Source organism: Schistocerca piceifrons, chromosome 2 (assembly GCF_021461385.2).
Source record: "Schistocerca piceifrons isolate TAMUIC-IGC-003096 chromosome 2, iqSchPice1.1, whole genome shotgun sequence".
NCBI lineage: Eukaryota > Metazoa > Arthropoda > Insecta > Orthoptera > Acrididae > Schistocerca > Schistocerca piceifrons.
Window position 1 is genome coordinate 435,415,014 of NC_060139.1, and position 15,201 is coordinate 435,430,214.

At 42.7% G+C, this 15,201-nt stretch overlaps 1 protein-coding gene across 1 annotated transcript in view; it reads left to right on the forward strand.

Annotated features, from left to right (window-relative positions):
• The window catches only part of LOC124775450 (juvenile hormone esterase-like), a 104,035-nt gene that overhangs the window by 44,347 nt on the left and 44,487 nt on the right, over positions 1-15,201 (forward strand). Inside the window, exon 6 of the mRNA XM_047250283.1 lies at positions 14,665-14,833. Within this exon, the coding sequence (XP_047106239.1) occupies positions 14,665-14,833 (169 nt within the window). The remainder of the gene's footprint in view (positions 1-14,664; positions 14,834-15,201) is intronic.

The window sequence follows — 15,201 nt, forward strand, 5'->3', positions numbered from 1 at the left end:
CTTTGCTACTTGTCAGACATTTTATGTTACTGGGTAGATGAACAAAAATTTTTGTTGCTGCATATTGAACTCATTTCTGAACCACTGCCAGATTTAAAATTGGGTAATAAAAGTCATTTTTCCCTCTACTGCTGTAGGTATGAACACCATTGTTCTTCTGAAATTTTGATGGATTATTTATGACAAGTTGGACTAGCGAATCTATCTACTGTGCCTAGCCCATTAAAGGGGCAGCCACGTGACGTCGGAGGTTGAATACCACATATTACTCTTACTGCTCGTTTTTGCACAGTTTATACATTCTAAGTGATTAGTTACCCCAGAAAAATATTCTGTACGACGTTACTGTGTGAAAATATGCCATATTTGTCAAAATATTGATACGTTTGTTTCCAAGATTAGCAATGGTGTGAAGAACAGAAGTAGCTGAACTTAACTGTTTGAGGATCTCAGTAGTATGCTTCTTCGAGTTCAAGTTTTCATCAATATGTAGACCCAAAAATTTGGAGCATTGTACCCAACTTACTCCTTCCAGCTTATGTGCTACATCAATTGTTGGTATGATTCTATTTGTTGTACAGAACTACATGTAGAGTATTTTTTTCAAAATTTAGGAAGTCCATTATGACAGAACCACTTAATAATTCTTTGGAAAATATCATTTACCATTTCTTTTGTTGCTTTCTCTCTAATGAGAGTTATTATAACACTAGTACTATCTGCAAAAAGCATCACTGTTGCTTGTTGGATGTTAAACATAAGATCATTCACATATGTAAGGGATAGGGGTGGATCCAAAATTGACCCTTGTGGCACTCCTGTTGCGATTTTTTTTCCCTCAGACAATAAAGTTTCCTACTTTCCGGCATTGTTAGAATTATTCAGCCAAACCTTTTGCATTCCGTTAATCAAGAATGATTCAAATCAGCTGCATGTAAAGCCATCGATTCCATAAAATCATGATCCACACAAGCAAATGCCTTGGAAAGATCACAAAAAATACCAGCTGGTAATATTTGTTATTTAAGGCTAGTTGTACTTGATGACTGAATGTACAAATAGCATTCTTAGGCTAACAATCCTTCTGGAATCCAAACTGTGAAACGCCAAGTAAATTGTTTCCACTTAAGTGTGCGACTACACTTGAGTACGTTACATTTTCGAATGTCTCAAGTCTCTTGAAGTGAGAGAGCGTGACAGTGTTAATTTTGACATTTGTCTGTCGGATTTGGACGTTAAGCTGAGTGCCCCCTTCAACCCTCCTCACTCCTTGGATGTTATTCGAGAGGAGTAGACTATGTGCTGACACTGAATTTCACTCTGCCCCTTATCTCATCGTTGCCACACAACCAAAACGTTACGCTACACTATTCACACATCCATTACACTCATCTACACTCCACACATACCCATACAACTCGTACATATCTGCGAGGAAATTACCCAATGCATGCAGATGATGAAGAACCTTTCTGACAGGCAGCTGAACCCAGACTGCGAGATTTCCAAGCTAACAAAGTCACAGGATATTTACATTTTTGCAGATGCTATGACAAATTATGATCAGAAATTAAACGAAATTCATTTACTCTGCAACGAGCCAAAGGAGACCATAGTCCCTTATTCCAAAATACTCAGAAAAGATTCCTGAACAACCTCTGAAATTTTGTCAGCCTTTACAGATTGACTGCTTGGATGAATGTGAATGGAAATTAAAGAGAGTGGGTGTCGTTTAAATAAGCTTTTTTTGTGTTATGCTCATTTCACGCCATTCCTCCTGAATAACTTTAGCAAGGCCGCTTGTAACCTCAATAGGCAAACAGGAAGAGGCTAAGAAATCTGTAAAGGTACCAATTTCAACTCTGACTCATGCATTCATCATCAATGTCCCTAAATCTCTGTTATACAGTTCTTTGCACTCAAAAGTTCATGATATTTGAATTATGTGCGCAAATGGTTAAGAGTAACAAAATGTCTCTTTCTATACATCGTCCTTGTATGAGAGTGGCAGGTGGCTGCAAATTGAGTGCTTTGGTTAGGTGTGGGTGATCAGATTTCTGCTGTCAACTTGTTGTGAACTTTCCGTTTTGGGAAGGCTAGTCTGAAGGAACAATGCATCTGTATAAAGTTTTGTTCTGCACTTGAGTAAAATGCACCAAATTCCGAAGCAAACTTTTGGAGACAACGATTTAGCTCAGACATAGGCTGATATAATGAGCCTTTCCAAAATGGGTCATCATCGACTGATACATCGGTTGGCACTGAACCAAAAAATGTTCAGAAAGTTAGGGTTCTGATTCTGCAAGATCGTGGTAGACCATCCAACACTTCAACAATTCTTTGGTAATACGTTATTTTTAGAGGTCTACACTGTTACGAACATCCTTGGGCTAGAGTGCGCACCGAATACCGTGGCCGGTATATGTGCAGACGACAGGGCAGGCGTGGGGACAGTGATGGTGTTAGGGGTTAGGGAACAGACGTTGTAGGAGAAAGGCGGGGTGTTGGAGGGGAAATACCTTTCTAAACTGAAGCCTACGCTCGCACTTGCATAGTGACCATTCAAACAGACCTGTCACCTCTGCTTTGATTAGCATCTAAAAAGAATTCCTCCGAAAACGCAGCGATTTAGTTTCGCCTGGCTTGTTAACCATTTGTAACTTTCAGAGACGCGCCATGAGTGACGAAATTTGAGTACAGTCTACACATTTCTCTGGATTACATGTTAAAATTTGTTTCTTTTACCAAAACACAGCGGAGTTTACACAGTTTCACCTCACTAACATGTTGTGCAGACACAATTTCAAGAGAATTTTGAAACAGTCGTTTATTAAGTTTATTGAGTGAAGAACTGAGGAAGAGGAAGGTCAAGAGCTTATGAAAAAACACATCTTCGGTACAAATAAACGTGTAATGTCTTCACTTATGGTATTCCATAACCCATAGCTTTTCTCGTTTCACAAGCTATCGACAGCCCTTAAAAACTACATTCTTTCATCAAAAAGGTCTGTAGTTAGTGGAATAACACGTTATATAATAAAGTTTTGCATAATAATTATATTGTAAAATACTCTCCTCTTTGTGTGCTATCGTTTGCTAAAATCTCATTTCGATACCTGAAACCGTTTCGAAATATGAGGGATGTTATGGATATTTCACTCTGGCTTTACCGCTGGCGCGGCGCTATCGCAAATTAGTGTGCTATGTCAGATCAGTTTTTTCAATATTAGTGACAGATTGTCTAAAGAAAAATTCACTATGTTAGCTAAATTTCATACACAGCAACATGTTATGTAATATGCACCAAACGCAAAATCATAGCGATCTCTATTTTTCATTGCAACCTTTTCAGAATTTCGCACGGTGTCTTACTTCCACGTAAATATTACAATAACTATGACCATTAACGAAATGATGGACACATCACCATGAAGCTGACATGAAAAGCTATAAGTAAAGCAAAAATGAAATATTTTTACCGAATAGTTCCTGTAAACTCGTTTGAGAAGGATTCCAGGGCGTACGCCTCGATTCTGTCAACGCCGACTGGCCACAAGGCGGCTGACACCTGTCGGCCTTACGAACAAACAAATGACATACTCACCCAGCGCTTTGGACGAAAATTGGTCACTGCACATTGCCACCGTATCGTGCACGGACTGTATGTGAGGATTTACACAGTAACAACAGCTATGTAGTTAAAAATTAAAGCACAATATCATCGTTATTATACGCTTTTCGACAAGTTGTGTTACCTGTGATCAGTGAACGACATTACATGGATCGCCACCACACGTCTGTTGTTATGTGAGCTGAAAACTTAAAGCCTTTGGGCCTGTGTAGGTAACAAATGTGTCAGGTTAGACACAAGGGAGAGTGGTTCAATAAAAGCCATGCCATGGGCATAATAATATCATATTAGGTGAGACTAGGTGATTTCACGTTAATGTTAGAAGCCAAATAGAAATAATCTATTGGGAAAAAATTTGATTATGTATTTGAGTGCTGTGAGAAAATGAAAGAGTAGTGTCTTGTGTGTAAAGAAAGTGTATTCTTACACCAGACACGAAAGTGGGGCTTAAAATTTGTCAAAACAAGAGTTTCAGGATCTAAAAGGTAGCATAATTACTTCTTTCAATACTAAGAGAAACGTAAAAGTTCCTGAAGGCCTGCCGAATTTGAAAGTAGCTTAGACAAAAAGTCTCATCAGTCGTGTCAAGAAACACATTTTAGTTTTTGCAGTTGTGTGTGGAAATGGATGTCTCGAGACGATGCAGTTCCTTGTTGATGTGCGGGCCAAGTACGGTGCAGTGTGTGCCAAGAAACTGATACTTCATACAACCGCCATTTGCAAAAATTTGAAGGAAACAGCCAATCGCTTAAGTGTAGCTGTTTCTAGAGAGTTGAGGAATGCTTTCAGATATGAAAGACGAACGTTATCAGCTGATCCTTGCAGTAATTCATATTGTAAAATAAACTACATGAGAGTGACTACTCGTTACATTAACAGTGAAGAAGGAAAACTTGACTGTTGTATGATGTGCACCAGAGATTCCGATATCGAGATTAACAAAAACTGGAGAACTGATAAATATATTACGCTCGTTCGATTTACGGCACTATACGAAACGTTGTGTGTTGGTTGCCGACAGAAGTCCAAACACTGTACAACCATCAGCACTTCGTTAATGTAAGAGACTGCCGCGCTCAGTGTACATTCTCAGTACCGTGTTGGAGCACATGACTCGAGAAAATACCAATGATAAGAAGAATAACGTATAGAAATTAATAGTCTTGCCGAGCTGCCGCAACTTTTTATAAAAGATCTCATCCCCAGTACTGCCTGGAAGGAGATGTGGACACACGACGATACAGAAAACTAAACATGTTTGAGCCAATTAATTCGAAGTTGTTCGAAGTTCCAATTGTCTGAGATAAATCAAGACAGTTAATCGACTGAGATGAGAAAAAAAATGTTGAAAGATGTAATAATTTTTCTGAGACCATTTTAAAAATGTCTTCCCCAAGTACATTTAGTATTTTTATTAATCGCCATGAGAACATTTAACTTCAAAATCAGATTTTGGAACATTAGGAAAATAAATGATGATAATCTATCAAGTGCCTACCTGGACTTCTAACACGCATGACTTTTAACATGAATATATATATTTTTTATAAAACAGGCTGTTCAGCTTGTGGAGCACTGTAGCTCCCTGTGAACAATCTGATGTGTAGGCACACTTCAGAGCATTGTCGCTTGCTTTGAACGGTCAAATGGGCAGGCTAAGTGAAGTCTTCTGATGTGTCGGCCGCACCTGCCTTGATCGCCGACCCCATAACTCGTAGCGCCCACAGCACACGTTGTCCGAGCCGCTGCAGCGAGCGCTCCGGAGAGCTTCTGTCTGCCCCATGGCAGTCACTGGCTCTCACATCAATGAGGAACTATGTTGTCTCGAGAAATCTATTTCCACACGCAACTTCGAAATTCAAAACGACTTTCCTGCCACCAAGACTGATTAGTTTTTTTTGTTTTTTTTTTTTTTTTTTTTTTTTTTTTTTTTGTCGTGGATACGCTCAGATATCTGCAGATGCGGATATGGAACGGGCGGATGACGCTAAGGGTTTTGCGGACGCGGTGCGGGACGTTATACTGAATGTGAATGTGTTCTGTCAGAACTGAACATTAGAAGGATAGCGCAGAAGTTTGTAAAACGACTGATCAAGACGTTCGAAAACAGCATTACTTCGAAGTCTGTAAGGAACTTAAACGATTGCTTCAAAGTGATTGAAACTATCTTTCGGAGGTTGTCACCGTTGAAGAAAGCTAACGTTATGTCTATGCCCCTCAAACTATGTCGCAATTGTCGAAACGGAGGAGTCCTCCTTCACCTCGGCCCGAAAAAGTTCGACAAGTCAAAGCGTTAATTTTTTTATACTACCGGGATTGTACATAAAGAGTTCGCCTCTCCTGGTCAGCTGATCAATCGAGAGTTCAGTCGCGTTGTTCTAAGACGTTTGTAAAAAGAGATGAAGAGAAAACTTTCACAGAAGTGGCGTACGAGCTACTGGCTACTCTATCATGATAATGCATATCCGCGTACGGCCTACATTACTCGTGAATCTTTTTAGCAAAAGCAAGGTTACACTTGTTCTTCACTCACCGAACTGATCCCCCTGGCCTCTTCCTCTTCCTCAAGATGAGAGTCAAATCGAAGGGGTGAAAATTTGATACAGTGGAAGAGAATCAAGTGGAATCGCAGAGGGTACTAAACGTCCTAGTAGAGAAAAACCTTCAGGACGCATTTCAAAAGTGACAAAAGCGTTTGGGGTCGATGTACAATGCCTGATGAAAAAAGTAGAATACCCAGAAGATACAGGGTGAAAAGTATTTAAACCGGCAAACTCTGGAAGGTTGCAGGGGACATCAAAACAAATATTTTTCCCTAATGTCACGTTTTCCTATGAGGATTATTTAAACCGGTGGAGGCCGTATTATGCTCTTCAGTTGTTAGAGGGCATATTACGCTCGTCAGTTGTAGGCAACTGCTGTCCACCTGTGTAGCAGTGCGTTGTCTCTGTTTACTAATGGAGCGATACACCTGGGGTGAGTACACTGATATGGTTGGTGCGTACTACGTAGCGCACCACAACGGACGAGCTGCACAGCGGGTTGATCAACAACAATATCCTAATCGCCGTATCCCACATCATACGACCTTTGCTGCTGTGTACCAACGTCTGCGTGAAACCGCGTCATTTAGCAGATTACCTGGACAGGGACGCCGTCGCACGGTAAGAACGCTGCAATTTGAGGAAGCTGTCTTGCAGCATGTGGAACGAGATCCATCAATCAGCGCTCTTGCAATTGCACGTAACATGCGGACGAATCAGACGAGTGTAAGAACAGTCCTTCGAGAGCAATTGTTACGTCCATTTCACTTACAGCGTGTCCACAACCTGGAACCAGTTGATTATCCACCCAGAGCACAGTTTTCGCAGTGGTACCTGTAACAGTGTGAAATGCATCCTACATTTCCATCCTCTGTGTTGTTTACCGATGAAGCAACGTTCTGACGTGATGGAGTCTTCAACATGCACAATTCGCATGTTTGGAGTGAGGATAACCCACATGCCACAGTTGCTACCTCTCATCAAGTGCGGTTCTTCGTTAATGTGTGGGTCGGTGTTTTTGGGGACTGTTTAATTGGGCCGTATCTGCTACCTAGACCATTAAATGGCAGATACTATTACAATTTTCTCGCCAGAGCATTGCCAGAACAGCTGGAAGACGTCCCGCTCCCTAAAAGACAAAGCATGTGGTTCAAACATGACGGGGCGCCGGCACATTTCAGTCCTCATGTGCGTCGATTCCTGGACCGACGGTTCCTAGAAACGTGGATTAGTAGAGGTGGTCTTGTAACATGGCATGCTCGATCCCCAGATATGTCCCCTCTAGAGTTTTTTGTGTGGGGATAGATGCGCAACCTTCTTTACGCAACTCCTGTTGCACCAGAAGAGGAACTGTTTGCCCAGATAGTAGCAGCAGCAGGAACAATTCAGGATACTCCTGGGGTTTTTGCTCGTGTCAGACAGAACATGATCCGACGGTGTAACCTTTGTTTACGTGTCAATGGAGGCATTTTTGAAATTCTAATGTAATTGAAATTGGGTTGTGTTAATGTATTGTCTCTTGGTCATAAAAAAGAAAAATGGAAAACTGTTTGTTGGTTTCATCAATTTGCCACCAGAGAAATCTTCCTCTACCGGTTTAAAAACTCCTCATAGGAAAAAATGACATTAGGGAAAAATATTTGTTTTGATGTCCCCTACAACCTCCCAGAGCTCGTCGGTTTAAATACTTTTCACCCTGTATAATGGAATATCAATGTAACTTCGTACAAGTGCACACCATCGACATGTATGTAAATGATTAGAGTTGCTATCTAGCAGCCCTGGTAATGTATGCTGTATAAGGCCGTGAACAGCCTGAGATTTTGGGTGATCATGCAAAGCACAAGGAGATGCCGTGCACTCATATGAGACGACCTTATCAGCACCTGATAGAATTTGAAAAGATCCAAATTGTGGGCCTCAATTTTGCTGGCTGGGCGAATCGTACAGTATTCAGATTTATGGGGCATTCAGATGTGACAAGTGACCCGCTGTCGGACTGCTTGGAAACGTGAGGGCTGGCGCATCCGTCGTCAAGGTTCCAGTATACCACGCCTGATCATCTCAACGGACGACCGTCGTATTGTGCACGTAGACATCGTAAACTCTTTGCATCTGCGCCTTCCATCCGAGAACAAGTAATGGACTCCCTGCAACATATCTCTGTCATCCTGCAGCATAGAAGGAGGGGGACTGGGGAATTACCGTTATCAGACGGCTGCGTTTGGAATGATACCGTGACTGGGTAGCATGGACAGCTGAAGAATGGCGTCACAGTTCTTCACTACCCCGGATAACCATCGCCGGCGAGTAGTGTGGCGACTTGTGGGAAGTCCCATTTATCCAACGTTTTGAAGAGGCACACGTGTGGCACTCCTGTCATCGAGGTGTGGGAAAACATCGGGTGTTGAGTTCAGGTCACTGGCCCTAGAGGACACTCTGACGAAACAACGGTACGCCACAGACATCATGCGTTCTCATGGGTTACCTCTCATGTGACAGTATTGTGGCTCCATTGTTTAATAGGACAACGCTCACCCATACATGGCACGTGTCTCTGTGATGTTGAGGTGCTCCTGTGGCTAGCAAAATCTCCAGATCTGTAGCCAATAGAACATGTGTGGGACCAGCTCGAACGTCAAATCTGTCCCTGCGCCAATATTCAGGAAGGATATCAAGGACCAGTCGCAACAGTTGTGTGTCAGCTTGCCTCAATAGAGTACACAGTAGCTTCATGACATCAATCGCAACCGAATCAGTGCATCAATACAAGGCAAGGAGGAGCTGTGTCATACTGATAAGTGGGCTCCTACTGCCAAGTTCCTTACCAATTTGCCCCAATATTGTAATCACTGACCTAGTATCACATACGCTCTCAACCCGTGAAATCTCTAGAACATACCTTCACCAAGGAGTCAAGCAGTATATTGCTCCCGCCTACGTATATCTCGCGAAGAAACCCTAAGGATAAAATCAGAGAGATTAGGGCCCACACAGAGGCATACCAACAATCTTTCTTTCCACGAGCAAAACGAGACTGGAATAGAAGGGAGAACCGATAGAGGTACTCAAAGTACCCTCCGCCACCCACCGTCAGGTGGCTTGAGGAGTATGGATGTAGATGTATTTCCTCCTCCCAGTTTGGGTGTTTCGCTTTCTTGTCAGGCAGTGTCTTCGCCCTCAAGGGGACTACTTTGAAGATGGTGGTGCATACTAAAGAGGTCAAACTGCAGCCCACGGGCCACACGCACTCGTGCGGCCCGCGGTTCTCAGCCGTATTTTATAACACTAGGCCTGCAGGAAATAACAGACGAATGCGAAAACGAAAGCTAACATTAAGAGCTTCTTAACGGCGTAAAAAAAAAAAAAAAAACTACTTCTGCAGCTGGAGAAAAACCAACGTTTTAGCCACGATTGCAGCGGCCCAGAAGAAGACCGCTGCAATCGTGGCCGAAATGTTGGTTTTTCTCCAGCAGCAGTAGTTTTTTTTTTTTTTTGCATTATGACGCGGAACCATACCCAGAAACCTTTTATGTCGACTAAGTAAAGATAGTCGCTTACCTCAGGAGAAGAGGGGTAAGTAGCGCGGCCACTGCGGCGTTGAGGATTTGTGACGGGGACTGTTTTATTGTTTATCTTCTGCAGTGATAACTCATGGCCATTAGTGCCTTGTACCGATCAGCCACCATGAAATAAATTTCAAACAGAAGTACCATGCAATCGTGAATGCGCATTGTAGAGACAGTCATCTTCAAATTTGGTTCATATCTCAAGCAAAGAACATGAAATTAAATTAAGGCTGTTGTAATAAAACACGATGACTAGAAGCAAAAAACACATTCAAAACATTTAGTAAATATTTTTGATCTTTTCTCATATCGCATAATGAATTTAAAAATAAGTAAAATTACCATTACTAAGCAGCTGATCATCAGCTCACACAACATAACACTTCTTCACGCAATTACAGTGTCACAACTTAGCGGTCGTTGAGGGTGGCAGCATTCTGTAACAAGAGGACAGTCGACACGGAGTGGTCCAGGTGGTGCCGGCAGGGCAACTTATCGCTCCCTTACTATAGCCAGTCTGCTGGGGGCTCATAACGTGCTAACTTGTCTAGGTTACCATTTAATAATAAGATCGGAACATGTGCGGTACGAGATGCCACCCCAAAATTGTTGGCTCTTTAAAACGTTTGACGTCCACTGCCTTGCACGGTCGATGGTGCTGACAATATTTTCCTGACGTACAAAAATATTGACCGTCTACGAGTGAGACTGAGAGATTGTGCAACAATATTGAAAACATTAAAAGCTTTGGGAATACTGTGCCATCTATGGGCACTATTGACAATATTCTTGACAGTCTCTCGCATGCTGAATATAGCAAGGACATTACGCTACTTTAGGGGTTTTTTTAATGTGCAAAGTAAGTTCAAAATAAGATGGAAGAGCATTGTTTTTCGAGTGCACCGAAATGTATAAATCATTGTTCGCTTTGTGGGATGTTAGGTGATATGAGTATATAACAGTAGTGTTAAGAAGAATGATGGATCGTATTATTTGTTGTCCAGAAAAATAGGGAACGGTTACGAAGGAAGATGTTTCTAAAATATTTAATTAGTGCAAAGTTATTAACAAAAGTATGTCTAAATATTTGTCTCTGTGTATACATCATTTACCCGAATATAACTGCACATGGGCAAGGAAGGGGGGAGGGGCAAGGGTCGTTGGATTCGGCTTGCGACGACGATGTACAGGAGGTTGAACGATCACGACTTGTACGTGGGTATCCAGGGCTGCCGTTGAACGACAGAGCAGGAAATTAGGTAAAATAAAGAAAATGTGTTTCAGTGTACGGTATACAAAGGGCGCGCGCCTAGGGTTGGAAGTTCCCTGGTTTAGGCCAGTCTAGGATGCCGAACAACTAAGTATGCGGGCAAAGGATGGGGAGGCGGTTCATGTCAACTTATGTTGGTGGACGGCTCTGCCTCCCAAGAAAGACGTCTGTCCCGCTCGAGGTCTGGATCACAAGAGAGCGAGGCAACTATGTTCTTCAATGCAGAATCCTCCAGAGTCTACACACGTGACGTGTATCCCACCCACGCTACTGGCTAAAACCAATGGCGTGAATTGCTATTGACTAAAACCATTGGCATGAATTCGCTGTCAGTTTCAGCACAGGGCTGAGGGCGTCTCTTACCAGCAGCTTAACTTGACAGAGCTGCCTCGGTTCTGAAAAGCAGGCAACTTGTGTCACGTAGGCACAGCCGAAGTTGCTCTGGGAGAAAACTTGTAAAGATTTCGCTGGGTCTTTGAAATAAATTTCTTAAACCAATTCTCTAAAATGTTCCTTGACTGGCTGCCACCCTGTACGTAATCCTTAAGCACATGCTTTATTGCACGGCATGTTCCCATGGGTATGTCTCAAATACTGGAAGGTGAACCTGCACTTGTAAATTTCAAGTATTCGAAATAAGTGTCATTAGCAAGGTATCGTAGCGTAATAGATACTCGCTCACTTGGTGGAATTGCGTCTCTCATTCTACGTGCCTGCAGAAATTTATCCAGGAAGGGAGGGGGCAGTCCTCATACGTAGGGACGCCAATTCCAGTAGAGTATCAAATGTTAGACCATAAACACACAAGAAGTTATGATAATATTTCATTTTTTCCTTCAACTTCAATCTATCAACCAGTTTCCGTAATTTGTCTTTGATGTTCCTTGAATCAATTTTTCATCCACTTTTTTTTCTGCTTCCAACAAAGTGGAGCAATTATCGCAACAGCAGCGGCTTTATCGTCCGAATCACAGCATTATTGCATTGCCCAATATTATTTAAAATACAGTTGACAAAATTACTGAGTTGCCTACGGAGTACGTCAATAATATTGCACAATATTATTGACCTTCTGGGGACCGCTTAAGGTGTGGGTAAGGCGTATTATTTTAAATACACTGAGGCATATTCAAATACAGAGATATGTGAAAAGGAAGAATACGGCGCTGCGGTCGACAACGGCTATATAAACAACTGTCTGGCGCAGTTGTTACATCGGTTACTGCTGCTACAACGGCAGGTCATCAAGGGGGGACGTTGATGAAAAACACACACTATTTCAAAAATGCACCAAATCCACAGTTTTGGAGATATGGCAATGAAATTTTGTACCACGCTTTACATGAAAGTAACGCATTTACATATAAAATCCTTTGATTATTTTCAAAAAATAATGTATGTTCCTTTTTCTCAGAAAGTATTCAAGAGATTTCTACAAAAATTTCTCTGTTTCATCTCTTTCTATGTTGTAAGCTTCCCTCATGAGGTTTTTGGAACAGGTCAAATAGGAGAATATTCATAATTTTTTAATTGTAATTCCACAAGTACAATTTTAAATTCATACAAAATTCCAAGCACTTTGCCCCCTTCTCTCAGCTTGCAATCAGAACTTAAAAATTTGCTCTTGAGACACAGTTTATTAGGTTTTCAGAAATATGTGTACAGAATTCCATAATTCTAGCATTAATAGAATCTGAGGAAAAGGTACATAAATTTTAAAAAACAAATTTTCCCGGAAACGCAACTTAAAGTTCAGTCTAACTTTTTTTCTTATGTCACTTTTTCAGAGGGCACCACATTTGTGCTCTGGGTCGTCTTACCTTTCAAGGTTTCTCTTCTAGTTTCTTGTAGTCTGTCTTCTTTCCTTTACCAGATCTTCAACTGACTTTTCAGCTGCAGACACGCACTGTAAATCTATTTTTCTCAGGATGAGTAAAATTTCCTATCTTGAAGCCCATTCTTTCTAATACATTCATCCTCCCGACGTTCCCATCATTAAATACAATGCAATTCTGACAACTGTACCAGATGCAAATGTGTTTTTAGGGCATCGTTTCCATATGAGTGAATTTAGAGACTCATTTGGATTTTAGGTTTTGCCATGAACGCACTTTTTGAGAAGTGTAGGATCGGTCAAAGATGATCTACAAAACCCATGGGTATGTATCACGGCCTTCTAGATGTATCCTGCACACGTTTGGTTGAAAGTAATACACAGAATCGTTGTTGACTGAGCTGATATTGAAGTGCTGTTTCAAAACGTGCCTGTGGCAGGGAGGCCGCGTCACACTTTTAATTAATTTTCAGGTACTTCGGATGCGATTTCAACATTGAAACGTTGGGAACTTATTGTCCATAAGTTGTATTAACAAGGAAAAAATAAATCGAAACTTGACATTTTTGGTCAATTTCATCGACGTCCCTCCTTCAGTAAGTTTGAAGGTAGTGTTATAGTCGGCGCACGAGCGATGGGGCACAGCATCTCCGAGGTAGTGATGAAGTGAGAATTTTCCCGTACGACCATTTCATGAGTGTGCCGTGAATATCAGGAATCCTGTAAAGCATCAAATATCCGACATAGCTGCGACCGGAAAAAGATCATGCAAGAACGGGACCAACGACGACTGAAGAGAATCGTTCAACGTGACAGAAGTGCAACCCTCCCGCAAACTGCTGCAGATTTCAGTGCTGGGCCATCGACAAGTGTCAGCGTGCGAACCATTCAAAGAAACATCATCGATATGGGCTTTCGGAGCAAAAGGCCCACTCGTGTACCCTTGATGATTGCACGACACAAAGCTTTGCGCCTCGTCTGGGCCCGTCAACACCGACATTGGACTGTTGATGACTGAAAACATGTTGCCTGGTGGGACGAGTCTCGTTTCAAATTGTATCGAGCGGAAGGTGGGGTACGGGTATAGAGACAACCTCATGAGTCCATGGACCCTGAATGTCAGCAGGGGACTGTTCAAGCTGGTAGAAGCTCTGTAATGGTGTGGGGCGAATGCAGTTGGAGTGATGTGGGACCCCTGATACGTCTAGATACGACTGTGACAAGAGACACTTACGTAAGCATCCCCTCTGATCACCTGCATACATTAACGTCCATCGTGCATTCCGACAGACTTGGGCAATTCGAGTAGGACAATGCGACACCCCAGACGCCGAGAATCGCTACGGAGTGGCTTCAGGAACGCTCTTCTGAGTTTAAATACTTCCGCTGGTCACCAAACTCCCCAGACGTGAGTATTATTGAGCATATCTAGGATGCCTTGCAACGTGGCGTTCATAAGAGCCCTCCCCCCCCCCCTCCCTCCCCTGTACTCTTACGGATTTCTGGACAGCCCTGCAAGATTCAGTGTGTCAATTCCCTCCAGCGCTACTTCGGACATTAGTCGAGTCCATGCCAAATCGTGTAGTAGCATTTCTGCGTGCGGGGCCCTGCACGATATCAGGCAGGTGTACCAATTTCTTTAGCTCTTCTGTGGTATATTAGGGTAACTTTTGTCTACCATCTCGTAGTTTTCTGCATCACGCCTTTGGAGAAGTTGTGTGAAATTTCTAGTGGTTATGCAGTTACTTTAGAAGTGCTAGTGTATGTTTTCGCGCATCCTGCGATCAGTGTAACAGCTGCGTGTGTCGCACGTGCAGGACAAGGAGCGCACGGTGGTCCCGTTCGTGATGACGGTGGAGCCGCCAGACGCGGAGGGGGGCGCCTTCCTGACGAAGCCGCCCGCCGAGCTGCTGCGCGCCGGCAGGGCCCACCGCGTGCCGCTGCTCACCGGCGTCACCGCCCTAGAAGGCGCCGTCTTCCTCGTCAGTAAGTGCCCGTGTCTGAGCTGTCCGGCAGACAGTGGAGTAACTGGCAGCATGTCCAATGAGCCGTCTAGTTTCGAAACTTATTTTATTTGGCTATCAGTTTCGGCGATTTATTTCGCCATCTTCAGGCCCTTGATCGACGTGTAGGAAGATTCCACCTCGGTTATGGTCAAAACACTGGCCAGAAGTACTGCTTGCTATAGCGACCACTTCAACCATCATTTGCCGTCGGCAGAAAATCGTCGAAACTGGTAGCCAAATAAAATAAGTTTCGAAACTTGACGACTGAAAGACGTTGCATTAGACATCTTGTATTGAACAGCTGCGTCCAGCAACCATCTCTGAAAAGATGGACATGCAGAGAAAAAC